Source organism: Crinia signifera, chromosome 1 (genome assembly GCF_055691185.1).
Source record: "Crinia signifera chromosome 1, ASM5569118v1, whole genome shotgun sequence".
Lineage (NCBI taxonomy): Eukaryota > Metazoa > Chordata > Amphibia > Anura > Myobatrachidae > Crinia > Crinia signifera.
This window is the reverse complement of record NC_139217.1, coordinates 343367595-343385321: the sequence shown is the minus strand read 5'-3', so window position 1 is coordinate 343385321 and position 17727 is coordinate 343367595. Positions and strand designations below refer to the sequence as shown.

Genomic DNA, 17727 nt, shown 5'->3' with positions numbered 1-17727 from the left:
AGTTCTCATCCACCGCAGGGACCTCCTGCCAGACCCTGCTGGTTGCCACCCACCAGCGGACAGGGGGTCCCTGCAGCCCTTATGTCAGATCAACGGCGCCCCCCGCCCTTTCAGTGCGGGACACTGACCTGACAGAAGGGAGAGACGGGTCCAGCAGCAGCAGCAATAGCAGACCTCCGGCTAAATAAGAATACAAGGTCATTAAATATTATGACACAGTTTATAGTACTGCTCTTCCAGGTGGCTACTTGTTTATAAGCATTTTATTATTTTATTTCCTGTATTCAGCAGAGAATAACTGGCAATGATAGCACATAAACTGTGCAGAGAGTTCAGCTTCATATAAATACTGTAAATGATTTTGAATGTTAAGAATCAGGATGCAAATTAGTACAGCAACATGTAATCAGAAGGGCACAAAGGTACTATAAATGAGTCGCATCACCATGACTTAGTGTAATGCTAGCACTGGTTCCCCCAGGTAATACTACATACTAACCCCATTATAATATCACTGCTGAATGAGAATTCCAGTCCTAGTTACAAAGATATCATATAATTAACCCCTTTGGCGCTGAATTATCTATAGTCCATTGTGGTTGCTGTAACAAGAAACTGTGACAGGGCATTTGCAGTGTGCATCAGGCACTTAGTTCATAGGGCCTGATTCAGACAAGATCGCTGCTGTGCAAATTTGTAGAGACCTGCGATGATATAGTTGGCACAGAGGCCAGTATTCAATGGCCGGGGGTCGCGGGCGGCAGCGAATCCTGTGTAGGATTCGCTGCACTTTCGCCGTGATTCTCCCTGCTGGGAGATTCGCCGGCATTCGCCCGTCCACTGTATTCAACGCGTCAGGGGCTCTCCTGACGGCGATAATTACCCCCTGCGGCGAATGGCACTCGGCTCTCTCCCTGGCTCTCTCCCCTGCTGCTGCGGCCAGGGGATTGAGCGGAGACACGGCGGGGGAGCATGCTGATGCTGCCAGGAGCCCCGCACAGCCTGAGGACGGGGAGGGGTCCAGCAGCAGCAGACAACCGGCTCCAGCAGTCCCAGCGCTGACATCTGCTGTCACCGCGCTGTGGCTGCTGGAGCCAAAGGTCTGCTGCTGCTGCTGGAGCCATCCTCGGCCTCAGCCTGGCAGCGCTCCCTGCGACATCAGAGCGCTCCCCCGCCAGGACACCAGTCGTCAGCTGCATCAGGCTCTGCAGTGCTCCCAGCCCCACACTAATCAATGAGGAATCTTATAAATTAGATAGTAAATACCCGATACCATCAAGTCATGGCCTGTCTTTGCAGGAGGAATTGGAGTTTCCACGCAATATATGTATGTGATCCTTGTCCAGTAAAAAAAATAGCAAGACTCTTCAAATAATTAAATGACTGATTTTTTTACACCAAAAAAAAAATTAAAAAAGCCTTTATTTTAAAAGATGACATTCCAGTTCACCAAAAAAAGATGCCAATTGCAAATTGGAGAATCATGGCAAAAATCACTGGAGAAAGCAGTTCTCCATTTCAGCATTGAATAAACTCCCCTCGAATTCCACTAAAAACCCCATTGAAAACCACTGGAGAATCGTGGAGAATCACAAACAGAGAATCGCCAGACATTCGCTCTTCATTTGCAGAGAATTGTGTCCATTGAATAGGGCGAATTGTTTTTCCTGTGAGAAAATTCCCTGTAAACCCGGGGAATTGCCTGATTCCCCAGAAAATATGGAGAATCAGAGGCATTGAATACTGGCCAGAGTGAAAACCCGCCCTGTGCAAGTCTGCAAAAGACTTGAGAAAATATTGCCGATCTCCAGTCAGCTTCAATTTCATATGCAACTCAATCACCATTGCATGATTTTCCCAGTCTGTGCAAGTCTGCAACCCTCTGACCCTTGCACACTCTACGACAGAGACAGGCTGATTGAGGCCGGAGCTGACGTCACACACCCTCCCTGAAAACTCTTGGGCAGCATACCTGCGTTTTTCCGGACACTCCCAGAAAACGCAGGTTACCACCAACAAAAGACAGCTTCCTGTCAGTGAAGTTGCAGAAAAAGTAATCACTGATCGTTGTCACTGTTTGGCCTCACACATGTGCGCTACAATAGTTAAGCATGCGCAGTTATTCCATAAGCCAGAATAGCAATCAGCTCTGAATAACACCCACAATGCATCATTACAGCTATCAGCCTACTGTCTGATTTGGCTATTATCAGCTCTGCATTGAGCACCTGCAGTGATAGAGAGTCCTATGGAACAGAAGCACAAACAGCTATCAGCCAGTGATCAGTAGCTCAGTAGGGGGAAGAGCAGGGAAAGAACTGACAATACATAATTATTTTATTAAGTAAACAAACAATTTAAAACTTCTCCACTTTATCTCTTTCAAAGGAGGTTTGAACCCTCTCTCTTTTATTATTAAGGTCTTTACTGTACAGGTTTGCAACATATCCATGACAAACATGTTATTACAGTCAGCTGCCCACAGGCAGTAATAATCAAGTTTTTTTTTTACCAATGTTTTTAAGGCCAGTAGATGTATGTGGGAATAGGACAGATTGGTTCTAATGACTTTATATTCAATTACTTTTAAGTGTGTAAAAAGTAGCAATGGCAGGGTGGCAAAATATTTTGGTTGCCTTTGTTAGCCAACACATTGGCTCCGGAAGTGATGTTGTAATTCCTTCACCAAGATGGCCACCGATGCTATAACTGAATGTGCAGTGCTATCTTGTTCACTTCATATGAGCAGTACAGTGGATGAGGGCTGTCCTCCCCTTAGCTCCTGAGACCAAGACCGCTGTTATCATCTGCACCGTTATTACAGCACTTGAGACATTCAATGGCTGGTGAGCTGCCTAAATCTGCTCTTTTAAAAACTTCACTTCATGCTATTTAGGGTAACAGCTGTAGAATCACCAATTCAACAAACCACACAACCTGGTTAATTTCCATTGGTGCTCAAGCCTTAATGACATCTCCTCCGATATGTGCATAACTCTGCTAAACTACCAAGTTGTACACACATCTCCAACATCCCGCTCTGTTTCTTCTAAAAGTGTACTTTCATTTATCCATCTTCAAGCAACAAGTGACAGCAGTGACAAAACTGTCACGATTTTTGCAGGACAGTCCCGTGGTGGTGGGGCAGTTGGCAGACCTCCTGTCACTCGCTTCTCTGCTCAGCAGAGCAGTGTGAATAGATGCTGTGCTAATATACACTGCATCTATTCTATTGAGCAGACAGAGGATCTGGGGGGATGGCTAGTAGTGCACAGAGTGCTGCAGATGCCCACATGGTGATGGAAAATGGTTGCTTGTGAGTATGGCATTCCCATGAAACCATGCCCCTTTTTCCAAAGGCCATGCCCCCCTTTTGGGAGTGTGCACATTTGGTGTGCAAGAGATCCCAAGTCTATGGGGTTGAGCCTATTAAATGGGTGCGATGTGCCATTGCCGCGGCATTTAAACACCAGCAATGGCAACCAAACTTGCACCCTTCTTGGGCTAGTTTCTGCCCAAATTCAAGTAAATTGCTGCTGTGCAAATCCGCCATTATGTGCGAGCACTGCCATGGGAATTTTGCGGGTGCTATTAGGATTGACCCCAATCTATGAAGATGTTTGAAGGTATATTATAACGCATGTCATGTGATTGCATTTGACCTGCAGTGTACATGATTTTCTTCTCCAGTAGGATCCCACTCTAAGTAAGCTTGGGACAGCTCTTCTATAAATGCAATGACTGCAAACAAATATATACAGCGTATCACACAATAACACTATTCTTCATACACAAAAGCAAAAACTTAATTATCCTGACTGTATAAACCCAAGCCTGTTCAAGAATCCCTTCTTGTTTTATTGCTTCTATATATTGTCAAACCTCTCACCTCTTGTGTTATTTACATGCTAAACATCTTTTCTGTCAGATTAAAATAGATAGTATATACCACCGGCATAGGCTTTCATATTCAATACAATTATTAGCAGTCATTGCCGTTTGTTATACTGTACAATTCACTGGCTCATTCAGAGTTTCTGCATATGAATAGACTCATTACTTTAATAATAAAATTTAATTCCGAGACTTCCAAACTCCTCTATGTATTACAAACTATTGTTTAGCTCCTCAACCTTCAAGAAATAACATTTTTAATCATAATATCTAGCACTCTTAATGCCACAAGGATAAATAATAACACGGAGAAACCCATTGAGGAAAAGTATTCTGTTATTTATGTGGCTCTCTGTTTATTATCCTTTTTGCACACGCGTGTAATTGTTAATTATTCTGTAATTCAGCTGGAGATTTATTTTCTCATTTCCAAAATTCTAGGACAGGAATAAAAATAAAAAATATAATTTAATATGCGGAATGATAAATATTTCCAACATTGAATAAATTCATGACTCTAGCTTGGTCTGGAATAATGATGAGATTTTATTATGGAAATAACTTTATCCTTTTAACTGTTACGATATAAAATAGTGTCTACTGTAGCAGTGGTATTTGTATGTGTCCCAGCAAATGGTTTAGCTGCTTCTACAAGCATAATGTTTTCTCTATATGAAGGCGCAGGATGTCAGATATATGAATACTAGCTTATAGTTGGTAATTACTGCCTACTACTGCTCTTTTCCTCACAGATAAGAAACATTTGGTATAACAGCAGCTCTACAAATCTACAAATGTATTAGGCTGGAAATTGCCACTCTGAAATTTCCACAGATGTAAGTAGGGGACAGTGGCGTAACTACTGTAAGGCAGCCCCAGCAGCCACTTGGGGGAGCAAGCAGCAGTGAGGTGTGTGTGGGCGCCGGCACCCGCTCAATGCACCGACATGCTGCTGCCTGCCGCTGCCCACTGACTGAGCACTGTAGGCGAGTCAGCCACAGCGCGGGTGCGGCTATGGCAGAGATGACAAATCCCCCACTGATTCAATTGACTGTACACAGAGCCAGCTATTGGTTACTGTGTACAGGATGGGTGGGTGGATGGGTGTCCTAGGGCGGCCTGGGATGCGTCGGAGCCAAGGGAAGCAGCAGTGTATGCTGGTCTCTCTTCCTCTCTCCTGCTTCAGTTTCTCCGTTATGCGTGTGACGTCATCACGTCACACGCTAGGGAAACACGCTGCAGAGGAACCTTGGGGGGCCACAAACTTGTTGGCAGGGGGGAGCAAAATTTATAGTTACGCCACTGGTAGGGGAAGACAGGATACGGTCACTAGCTCTACAAGCATTAGGTCGACACCACTAGGTCGACATGCATTAAGGTCGACATGACTGAAGGTCGAAATGCAGGAAGGTCAACATGACTTAAGATCGACACAAGCATTAGGTTGACATGGGGTTTTCCACTTTTTGTTTGAGCCGACATCTGCCGACAGGCGGTATATCATGCCCTACCAACCACAAGGGTGTGGAGGGAGAATAAAATAGTGTGCCGAGCCCAGCAAGCCATGCGAGGGGGCGCGGTGCTACGATTCAGTGTCCTTTTTGACTGTGTTGAAATTCAGGACAAAAAAAAGTGAAAAACCCCATGTCGCCCTTTTGACGGTCAACCTTCCCTCATGTCGACCTAATGCTTGTGTCGACCTAATTACCTTTCGACCTAACCTATGTCGACCTTCAGTCATGTCAACCTTCCTGCATGTCTACCTAGTTGTGTCGACCTAATGCCTAGTTGCTGTCTGCCCAATGATCCATACCCGGGGAAAACGGGGTATGCTGATTGTTCTAGTTCTTTCAGTTACACGGGGTAGAAAATGATAAATTGCTGTAATGGTAAGGGTGCATTTTCATCATTTGCATTTATAAATGAAATACTGTCTTAAAGTACCTCCGGTACTTATGTAATATCTGGGCTCCCATTTTTCTTATGAGACCGCGTCCCCTCGCGGGGCTCGCTGCGCTCGCCACGCTTCGGGCACGGTGGCTCGCTGCGCTCGCCACACTATATAAAATCAACTCCATGCGTAGTTGGATAGTAGGGGTATGAAAAAATGGGGTGCATTTAACATGGAAGCCCAGATAATACATAAGTACCGTACCTCCTGTAGTTGCCCATAGTCACTTTTCCAATGTATACCTTGCTTAAGCTTGAAACAAGGGAGTTTATTTACTAAGACGGAAGGTCTATTGAAGGTGGGATGTTGCTATTGGCAACCAATCAGAATCTACTTATTTATTTAGCACCTTCTAGAAGATTTTTGAATCATAAAATATGAGTTTCAATATACAGATTCACTATTGAAAAAGGTTACATATTTTTTATGTTATGTATTTAATTTCTTATGTATCTTCAAAATGGTATCCCTTCTATGTGATTTAAATCCAATGAAAAAAAAGCAATTCAGAATTCCAGCCACATTATTATGGCTATGCTTCCAAAAAGGTCTGGAACACTCCAATGTACAATTCAACACAGTGAAAATCATGGGAGATAACTCATAGATGAAAACGTCAATAAATAAAATACAATTCTACCATCAGATTTACTTGAATAAGATAAATAAATGTTGCTATATTACATAACAATTAACTCAGATCAGACAATTTACAATACTAACTGAAATACCTAATAGTGTACTAATGTCTTCCTGAATGAGCATTACCATCAGGACTATTTTATTAAACTAGTATTTGTCCTAGGTCTACTAAAATAAAGACATATCATTAGACATCCTTGTAAATAAGCCTTGAACATGGGTATAAGTATAGGGGCTGCTGCTATGGGATCTAGAGGCTTAAGGCCCATACACACTGGGCGACTTTGAGCTGAAAGTCGCTCAAAACAGCATGTTTGAGCGGCTTTCAGTTCAAAGCCGCCCAGTGTGTATGGCCCGTCGATGAGCGCTGCTGCGTGCTCCAGCAACATTGCCGGGAAAGCCGCTCATCTGCTGGTTATACCAGTAGATGAGCGGCTTTCAGGATGGCTTTGCATAGCGCTCCGCTATGCAATGGCGTCCTCCCCCCTCCGTCGGCGCCGGGCAGGGGGAAAGCCGCTCAGTGTGCATGCACTGAGCGGCTTTCCCCACAGCGATGAACGCGATCATCGCTATCCATACACACCGGGCATAGTCGCCCAGTGTGTATGGACCTTTAGGGGGGCCTTGAGCCAGGTTATATAGCTGTATACCAATTTCCCAGATTTGCCAGCCAAGCAGTTGATTCTGATCCCTTTCCCAGCCTGCTTTGTGTGACATTAGATTTTCAGGGAGGGCAGTGTGTAGTGAATGTTATAATAATAAGGATGCGCTGCAATGTTTCATAATTTGAACTGGATGCCACTGTAATATGAGACATTATAAACTGGAGGGAACTGTAATGTGTCATAGTCTGTTCTGCTCATTGTAATGTGGAGGGCACTATAATGTAACATAATAAGAACTGAGGCCCTACAATGTGGCACAATATGAAATGGATTCATGGATAATGTGGCATAGTATGAACTGGTGTATGACAGTGTAAAATGGTGTAGTTTGACCTGGAGATCATTTTAATGTGGCAGAGTTAATCCTGCGGAAGAAGTCATATGGTGAAATTCAATTAGCTGCGGTAGATTATCTCCAATTGATCCACCGGGGCTATCAAATTTGCACCAAAGCCAGGAGTTAGCAGTCATTTGCTTTCACCTGCCTCAGTTACAAGGTGCCATGACCCTATCAACACTATATACATTGATTCTGTGTGTTAACACCCGTTAACATGTTTTAAGGTATGTCAACAGGTTAAATTAATGGGCATTAACAAGGCAACGAGAAATCAGGAGTGCAATTATACAGATGGAGCCAGTCTCATCTAGCCATCTTTGGATAGCCATGGTGAGCCAAGGCCTATTGTTCTCAGATGCAATACAATACATAGAACAATACAGTTAATCCTATTAAAGGGCTATATGAGGATGGCTCCATCTGTATATCCCCAGGAGTTAAAGCCTGAGGGTACCTCCTGTTTTGATTGGTACTGTAATTTACCATGGTTAATTGAATTTACCTTAATATTAATTAAGTACATGTACTTCACCCTTTGAGTGCCAACATCTCTGTGAGAGATGTGCAAAATATCCACTACAAATGCCAACATTTATATAAAATATAAATTCAAATAAAAATGTGTAAAAAAAGATTATATTTCCTATATATAAGGTAAACATTACAGGTCATTATGATGAATAAAAATATTTGTATGGCAATTTTCACACCTATTTACAAATTCACTTAGCACTCAAAGGGCTAAACTTGAACATACAGTATCTCAAAACTTTTAGCCTACTGTGAATGTAACATTAACCTGATACTAATTCATTTCCATATCCTCAAAATAAACCTAACTCAAGTTTTACAAAGAGATCAACATAGTCTTAAATTGCCTCTGTAAAATGAAAACCTTTTACATCATGTACTTTGAACATCATGTACTTTAGAAAAAAAGGAAAAAAAACAATTAAACATTTTTAGTCACGTGATCAAGGATTTGATGCAATTTCTCACCCAGATCAAGGTGTAAGAGTAAGGTATAGAAGTATTGTTACAATCCTAGTAGGTTGGTGGGGGATAGGGTAGGGAAGGGATCTTCATTGGTTACCAATTATACTTTGTCTTCTGCATAGTAAAATAAACCATACATTTATTAAAAATACAATCTACGAGCATATAGCATATATACACACACTTTATTGTTCAATTAATGTCCAAAGATCGGGTGTGGTATGATTCACCGTCAGGCGGGATCCCGATTGCCTGGTCTCAGACAGCATGGCCAGCGCAACAAAGCCCCTTGCGGGCTTGCTGCACTTGCTGCACTCGCCAAACTGCGGGCACGGTGGTGAGCTACGCTCGCCACCTATTCTATACTCCCTCTATGGGGGTCGTGGACCCCCACGAGGGAAAATAGCCGACGGCCGTCGGGAACCCGGCCGTCGGTGTTTTAACAGTCGGACCCCGACGTCGGGTTAATGCCTGTTGGGATCCCGACTGTAGGGAACCCATCCGCCACCCCAAAGATCTTGGCATCCAAAGTAATTGCATGAATGGCATTCTATTATAGGAAAGTGGAGGGTCATTATCAGTGTTTTATAGTCTGTGTTGTGCTTTGCTAGTTTTGTATAAGTCTACGTGTTAGTTAATGGGGTTTTGTTATGTGCTGCACAAAGCAATAGCATATGACTGTCATATAAGTAAAATGTTGATAAATTTTATAGAATAGCAAGATCATTATTACTAGGTTAATAGTGTAAAACATATTACATTATCATATGTATTATACCATCTGTGCTACTGCTGTGTACCTTTTATATGGTTTTGATTGTTACTGATCAATTAACAATTGTTAATGAAAATTCACAATATAAAAATATCTTAAACTACATGTGTTTAATGTTTATTACAAGTGATTGATATAAATAAGATGTCTCTCGTGAATTAAGAGAAGTAAAATAAATAATATTTATTTTTAAACTTTGTGAGGGTCTAATTAATGGTATTAGAAATTCTGTACATAATACTTAAATAGTAATTAGTACTGTATATTTGCTCCAGTATTAAAAAGTGCTCAATAAAGGAGAAACAACAACATTTTTAACTTACACACTCATACATTTTCAAAGAAACTTTAACTAACAGGCTTAACAGTTAACTGTTATGTTAAATCACTCTAAAATGTTTTTCTAAATCTGGTGATCAAACGGATTACAAATGCTTCGAAATGTTGAAGGTGCTTGGCTGGAGATGAAGAATCCTGGGAAACCCAACTGCCATAATTTAGTGTTAATATGAGTGGATCCTATTGTTATGGGAATTTTTTACAATTTGGGGTAATGAATCAAAAAGAGGTAAGATAGGGTTTTGGAGAGTTCAGTATATTACAGTTTATATGCACTTTCCTCGGGTTGGGATCATTTGGTCTATTGCATTATGGTCGAAAGTCATTAGGTCGAATCCATTAGGTCGACATGCTAAAAGGTCGACATGACTCTAGGTCGACATGGGAAAAGGTCGACATGATTCTAGGTCGAAAGGTCATTAGTTCGACAGGTCATTAGTTCGACAAGGTCATTAGTTCGACATTGTCTATGTCGACATTCACAAGGTCGACATGGGGTTTTTCACTGTTTTTTTACCTGAATGTCAACACAGTCGACATGGACACAGTTTAAAGTGCACTGCATCCCCTCGCATCGCTCGCTGCGCTCGCTATGCGTCGGGCACGGTGCCTCGCTACGCTCGGCACACTATTTTATTCTCCCACCACGCCCTAGTGGATGGTAGGGCATGAAATACCGCCTGTCGGCACATGTTGGCTCAAAAAACAGTGAAAAACTCCATGTCGACCTTGTGAATGTCGACATAGACAATGTCGAACTAATGACCTTGTCGAACTAATGACCTTGTCGAACTAATGACCTGTCGAACTAATGACCTTTCGAACTAGAATCATGTCGACCTTTTCCCATGTCGACCTAGAGTCATGTCGACCTTTTAGCATGTCGACCTAATGGATTCGACCTAATGACTGTCGACCATAATGCAGTAGACCAAATGACCGCATCCCCTTTCCTCTGTGCATCTATCTGTCTTATGGAAAATCTAGGTACACATTCACAAACTGAAGCACACAGCAGCTCTGAAGGTATAGTTACACTGCATATTAACCAATTTTTGCTCTTTGCAACTATAATTCCTTCCTGTGTGATTAATGTTAATTTCTACATTTTATACTATCTTGTATGCAATTTATATTTTCAGAAATTTGAACATCCTAATAGAGTTTTAATTTTCTTTTAATGAAACCTAATAATATAAGGTGGCGTAGCAAGAGGCTGAACAGTAATGGTAGATAAAGTCTGTCATCTTTTTCTGTTGTACACATTTGTGTAAAAAGATAATTAAAGGCCTGCACTATAGGGGTGTACACACGGAGCAAAGTTGTGCTATTTTCTAAGCAATCTGACTAGATTGCTTAGAAAGTAAGCACATATCTCTCCGTGTGTATGCTCCGAGAGATTAAATATCTCTTGCTAACTAAGTCAGTGCATGCAGTCCCAATCTAGTTAAATTGCTTAGCAAATGACTGCAAATCTCTCTGTGTGTACAGAATGAGAGATACTGATCGCAATCTCTCATTCTGAACAACTACCCAGACTTTTTTTGCTTAAGCAAAATTGCTAAGAAAAATTGCTTAGCAAAATTGTTTAGCACAAATTTCTGCGTGTGTATGTGCTCTGCTTGGGAGATCTTTACACCAGCAAAATTGCTTAGCAAAATTGCTTAGCACAGATCTCTACGTGTGTATGCCCATTATGTGTGATCTCTGCAAAGGTATTTATAACAAAAAAGTAGCTATATTTTGGACCATAAGTGATATGGACACATGTGTTATTAGTATACAGTAGCTATCTGTTCATCCCCAAGAACAGTACATGCCAAAATAAAACTACAGATAAACTCTGTAGCACTTCATACAGCCCATTGTTCAGCAATAATGGTTATCTTAATGTATTTAGTTTGTTAGTAGACACAATTGGCCAAATGCAATAGCCTCCGAGTTCGCGGCTGTGAAAATGCAAGCCTGACTCGTAGGTTTTTTAAAGGGGCAAACATTTGCAGGGCATGGTTTTGGCTTGTAAATAATTGCCCCCTTAAAAAAGAGTACGACCGGCATCCCGCATGGGTGCCGAACTTGCAGGCTATTACATTTGACCAAATGTTCTTCAGACATCTGAGTCCACTTGAATTTTGTGGATCGGAACTGAACCAATAGCTGATCCAAATCCCACAAGGAGATCCGATTCAAACCGAATCCATGTTCGAAGCTTCACAGAAGTTAGATTTTAAATCGGAATTCAGAGCATTGGATTGCAAAAAAAAAAATACATGATTTTAGCTGTATTTATCAATTTTTATCAATGATTAACAATTTGTTAATATCGACTTTAAACAAATCCATAAACTGAATCCGAACCAAAACACTTGAGGATGGTTTTGACGAAATCAAAACACGATGATGAATTAAGAAACAAAACACGAGGGGTCCCTGCGTTCACAAACTATCATGTTCCAAACAGATGCAAATGAAAACCAATGTTAGACTAATGTAATGTAGAATAAAAGCTAGTATTAACTTTATGGATTGCAAAACTTACAACTGTATATCAAGGAATATTCTTCTATCGTCTCCCACATGTATACGCCATATACAGTCTTCACCCTCTGTGTATATATCTGGCCAGTTTGGTGACAAAATGACCCCAGCTGGAGTAGAGAGCTCACCACCACACATTGCTAGGAAAGATAAAGACAATATTCAGAAGTGAAATATTAAGCAAAACTCTGGAACCCTAACTTGGAAATTCAATTATGTAACATATTGTATCCCAATGTGGCTAACATATGAAGCCTGGGACTGTAAGGAGAGCAGATATCAAAGTTCTGTGACTTGCTTCTATAATGGAACAATGCACTGACCTACCTGCCGCCAACCCCAACAGTAGGGGACAAATGTATTTATCATTACACACGTAGCATGAATCTTTTCTAGATGGCCATGAGATATATCTTTAACTTTGCCATCTTCTCTCATTATTAAACATCAATAATTATATAGTTCACTACAGTGGCCTTGTCATTCATCATCCATAACAACTGCATTGCACAGATGATTGTACAATAATATCAGAAATGTATGGGGTTAGTGAATCAGCAATTTTTACCAAAAACTGTAACCAACGGGTAAATCAGGCTGCTTTATTTTCATTGAAGACCATTACTATTATTATACGTAAAATAGGTATCTTCATGATGTGCAGATCTGATCTTTAAATGAAAAAGATCCTCAAATCACAAAAAAAAAAAAAAACAGAATATGTGGAGGACCAAGATTTCTTTTTTATAATGTAGTATTACTGATTGCAGTGTGCTGTGGGAAAAATTTTTTCTTGTCTAGATTAACCCATCCCTCACATTCACATGTGATGGAGCCCCTACCATAATTCCTACCTTATTATGCTATAATAACATAATGTGTGAAAGTTACAAACAATTATCCATACATAATAATGATTTATATTATATTACACAAATTATAGAAAGAGCATTGCACTTCAGCTCCATAGGAGGTTTATGTCAACTTTGTATCATCAAAACAAATCTAATCTGTCTCCTCAGCATGTGCTTGATAGCATTCACAAATCAACAAAAGTGACTGCTGCAGATCAAATATTCTCTGTGACAGTGCTGGAAGTGGGCCGGTATACAATGGTATTTCATACCGACACTTCCTTCTAGCAATGTTTTTTTTTAAATTGTGTCTGAGGCTCCTGACCCCCTCCTGAAGAGGTGTGTCTCGCATTTTGTGGGTTCCTGTGTGCTGTTTACAGTGATGAGCATCTCATACAGCCCTTCCCAATCAGGGTGACATGACATACCCCTACCACTCCCTGTGACCCCCTTCACCCTCACAATTTCTTGTACCCCCTCACCCCTCTATGTGCCCACATCACTCCACCAGGTGCCCCCCTCAACTCACAATCCCCTGTGCCCACCTCACCCCTTCCTTTACTAAAACCCCCACACCCCACCCTGTGCCAACTTCACCCCTCCCTCAAGTCCCCATCCACTATGACCATCCTTCACCCCTCCCTATGCTGGAGACGGTTTTCTGCCCACCAACATCCTGACTGCTGGTCATTATACAAGATAAAGCTGGAAAGGAGAGCTTTATCTTGTGAAATGACCAGCGGTCAAGATGTTGGTGGGCAGAATACCGACTTCAGCATCCTATGTAGCAGCATCTGCATAATATCACAGAAAAGTGACATCAGTAGATGCAGACAGACAGGCTGGTCCCAGTGGCAAACACAGGATTTTCAAATGCAGTCCACAATCTCCCACTGTGCAGAACAGTGGAGTGAGTTCTGGAGTCTAGAAGAGCAGAAGAAAAATCTATTAGAGACATTTATTCATATGCTGCAATATTATCACCAGAACAAGTTAATCTTTCAATTGCAAATTGATGCAAAGTCCATGCAGAAGTACACATCATATGAGACTCTTTCTGCTATTTCAAGAATATTTGATCTAGAGCAGTCTGTCATTCACTTTTGCTGATTGGTGACAGCTAGAAAGCCCACACATTAAGGAGACAGATTTATTATACATGTGTGATATTTTTAATCTAAAAATTGAGTAGTGCACTTAGCCAATATAAAGGTTTCATTGTCACACACTACAGGGGAAATGTAATAGGATGAGAGATTCAGAAAGTGAGAGATTTGGTAAGAAATCTCCAGTTTTTTTAAAGCGGCAATCATTTACACTGCAAAACCAGTTAGATTTTGCAGTGTAAATGATTGACGCTTTAAAAAAACTGGAGATTTCTTACCAAATCTCTCACTTTCTGAATCTCTCATCCTAATAAATTTCACCCTACATTTTATTTTATCTTGGATAATCTGCACAAGGGGGATCTTTTTCCATGCTGCTCTTTTGGAGGTCACTGGATAGTCTTCTACTCCCTACAATACTGCAAACTGAAACCATGACCATATATTACAGGCACTCGTGTTGCAGGATAGGCATGGGTATTGCTTTCCTATCTACAAACAGCATGTATATACATGTTCATAGTAGCCTTGTCATACAACTGGGAGCACCATTTCTATGGAGCACAGGTGATTTCACAAGGAAATGATAAGGTGCCAAGTGAATGCCTTACCTCTGCAAAGAGGTTCTGTATCATTCCAGTAAGGATCCTTCATATTAATGCACTCTATAATGGATGGTCCTTGTTCCAGTGAGTGACCAGGGTCACAAGAAAACTCCACAACTGTTCCCATGCTATACGTAGGGTCTGACGTTGTGAAGTTGCCATTTTGGATGTAGGGTTCATAGCAGTGTCCCCTTTCGAAGGCTGAATAAATAAAAAAAAGATCAAAATAAAAATGGTTAATCATTACTACCCATCACCTTTGATATCCAAAATAGGCAGGCACCATTTGGCTAGTGGCACATCGCACAACCTATTGCAGGTTTGTATCCGTTACAATGTGGATGTATTTGTTGTATTTGTTATGCTCCTACAAGGAGATCAACCAATAGTTGATTAAAGACACATGCCTCCTTACCATATCTCAGTTTTGCCTACCTGACCCTCTCATTCAGGGAGAAAATGCTCTGTTCCTGGACTTCCCTGGTAATGTATGATTGCCATCACATTTGGGGTTCTAGGTAATTGATAAGAAAGGTGTTTCACCACAGGTAATGGCATACATTACCAGGGAAGTCCAGAAACAGAGCATTGTCTCCCTGAAGGAGAGGGTCAGGTAGGCAACCCTGCCATATCTACAGTGAGGTATTAACGCAATACAGACCAAAGGTTTTAGAAAGTAACTGGCACTCTCTGCCAATCAAATCTCTTTCCATCTTCAAAATGTAACATGTATTAAATTTCACATGAAGGTACACATGCGTTATCAGGTGATGAGATCTCACCCTGATGTTTTCAGCTCTCAGCCAGTAGTCTATAATCACTTATTTATAATGTCCAGGCTCTAGGGGAAACTAATTCAAATTGTTCTAAGCTGTAGTAACAAGGGTGTTCATTAGTTTTCTTTACACTTCATTAGAACAGCAGGATCTTGTACAATTACAGGAGATTGTCCTACGAGTAGAGAAGCCACCCTGCCATTTATTGATATTTAGGGGGAAATTTACTAAAGGAAATTTGTAAAAAAAATAGGTGTATTTGTATCCAGAAATACACGTATTTTTGACATTTACTATCCCGGAAATACAGCAATTCGTAGTCGTATTGATGTGCTATCAAAACGACTACGAATTGCCATATTTTCGGGATAGTAAAAAATAATGGATACAAATACACCTATTTTTTACAAATTTACTTTAGTAAATTTCCCCCTTAATCTAAATTTAACCTATCTCTCTATGTGTTATTATTTATATTATTCTAGTTATTATTCATTACTCTATGATAGAATGTACTTCACATGAAAACTGAATATGAAATAATATAAGCCGTTATGATTAATACACTTCATTTTCATAGCAAGAGAAAAATACAGTAATAACTGAAAACAAAGTACTTGAATGGTGTAATTATCTGATTTTCAATGTATGATTAATAATAGAAAACCTAAAAAGACATATTGTCTATGCACTTGTGGCTCCCTGATAGCACATTAGCTTTAAACATTGTACCCAATTAACTCATGCTGCACTACATAATTGTGTACTGTAAAGGTACAGCACTGCTTTTTGCAAGCTGCAATGTCTATGTACTGTACTAAGGCAAATATGAGTAAAAGAAAAAACGGTACTTGTGAGTTATCCGGGCGTCCGATTTTTTGATTGTATGCCTTAAGTTAAGGCATACAATCAGATGCGATGCGATGCGATATCGCATCGCATCGCATGCGATCATCGGATGCGATGACCCGATTTTTCCATAGGAATCAATGTTAAAATGATTCCTATGGAAAAAGGGGTCCTTTTCATACCCCTACTATCCAAGTGGGCATGGAGTTGGATATAAACCTGTGGCGAGCGTAGCGAGCCACCGAGCCCGAAGCGTGGCGAGCGAAGCGAGCCCCGCGAGGGGACGGTATTCTGTGTCCGCTCGCCACGCTTCGGGCACGGTGGCTCGCTACGCTCGCCACAGGTTTATATCCAACTCCATGCCCACTTGGATAGTAGGGGTATGAAAAGGACCCTTTTTCCCATTGAATTCCATGTTAAAATGGACTCAGTCCATTTTAACATTGATTCCTATGGAAAAATCGGGTCATCGCATCGCATCGCATCCGATGGTCGCATGCGATGCGATGCGATGTCCCGATCCGACCCGATTTAAAAATCGGACGCCCGGATAACTCACAAGTACCGAAAAAACAATACCTCTAAATTTGCGCTAAATAGTATTTAAGGTCACTTCCAACACTGAGTTCCCTACTAGCAGTAACCCCAAAAGAACATCAAATTCCAGTAGTGTTTTCTAAGCGCTTATTAAGATTAGCAATCTCTCATAAAACATACATTTTTCTTCATGTAAAATATTTATTTAAAAGTCCAATAAAAATCAACAGTTTTTTACATGGCTCCTTGTGGCTGGAGTAATTCACAATGTTTAACAGTTGTTTAGCAATCACAGTTTGTAGTAGTTAACCAACGCGTTTCATTTTATCAAAAAACTTCAGCAGGGGGAAAAATTGATCTACGATTGTAGAATACAACAATAATACCATAATAATATCGTAAGTGATAGAGAATTTATATGAAATTGAGGATTAGAAAAAAGGAATGGATGAAAAAATGTTTGATGGAAGGATGGCGCGCACTTCATATTGGATGTCATGAGGTGTGTTGGCTTTTAAGTTTCATGTATTAAGCTGTCTACAAGTCTTGAAAAAGGCTCGGATTTGAGCCGAAACGTTGACCAAATGTGGCAGCGGGATTGAGAAATAAAATGCAATTTTAAAAAGTATCTTCTGTCTGGAGAGTGGCCTCATTATGTACCCACGTTTATAACAGTCTCCATACAAATGGATTCTTGAGTGTAACACCCCAGCATGAATGGACTGGACTAGCGAGTGCTACCCACACCTTGGATATATATATATATATATATATATATATAAGAAAACTTAAGAGATCCGCACACTTAAGAAGTTATTTTGAGGGTGCCCGTCAGCAAGAGATCATAGAAAACGGTATAT

At 40.8% G+C, this 17727-nt stretch overlaps 1 protein-coding gene across 3 annotated transcripts in view; it reads right to left on the bottom strand.

Annotated features, from left to right (window-relative positions):
* Nucleotides 1–17727, bottom strand: part of SEZ6L (seizure related 6 homolog like) — a 351778-nt gene that overhangs the window by 55027 nt on the left and 279024 nt on the right. For all 3 annotated transcript variants that reach the window (XM_083146527.1, XM_083146544.1, XM_083146535.1), the window contains 2 exons: nucleotides 14712–14906; nucleotides 12142–12280 (listed from right to left, as the gene is read on the bottom strand). In XM_083146527.1, the coding sequence (XP_083002653.1) occupies nucleotides 12142–12280; nucleotides 14712–14906 (334 nt within the window). The remainder of the gene's footprint in view (nucleotides 1–12141; nucleotides 12281–14711; nucleotides 14907–17727) is intronic.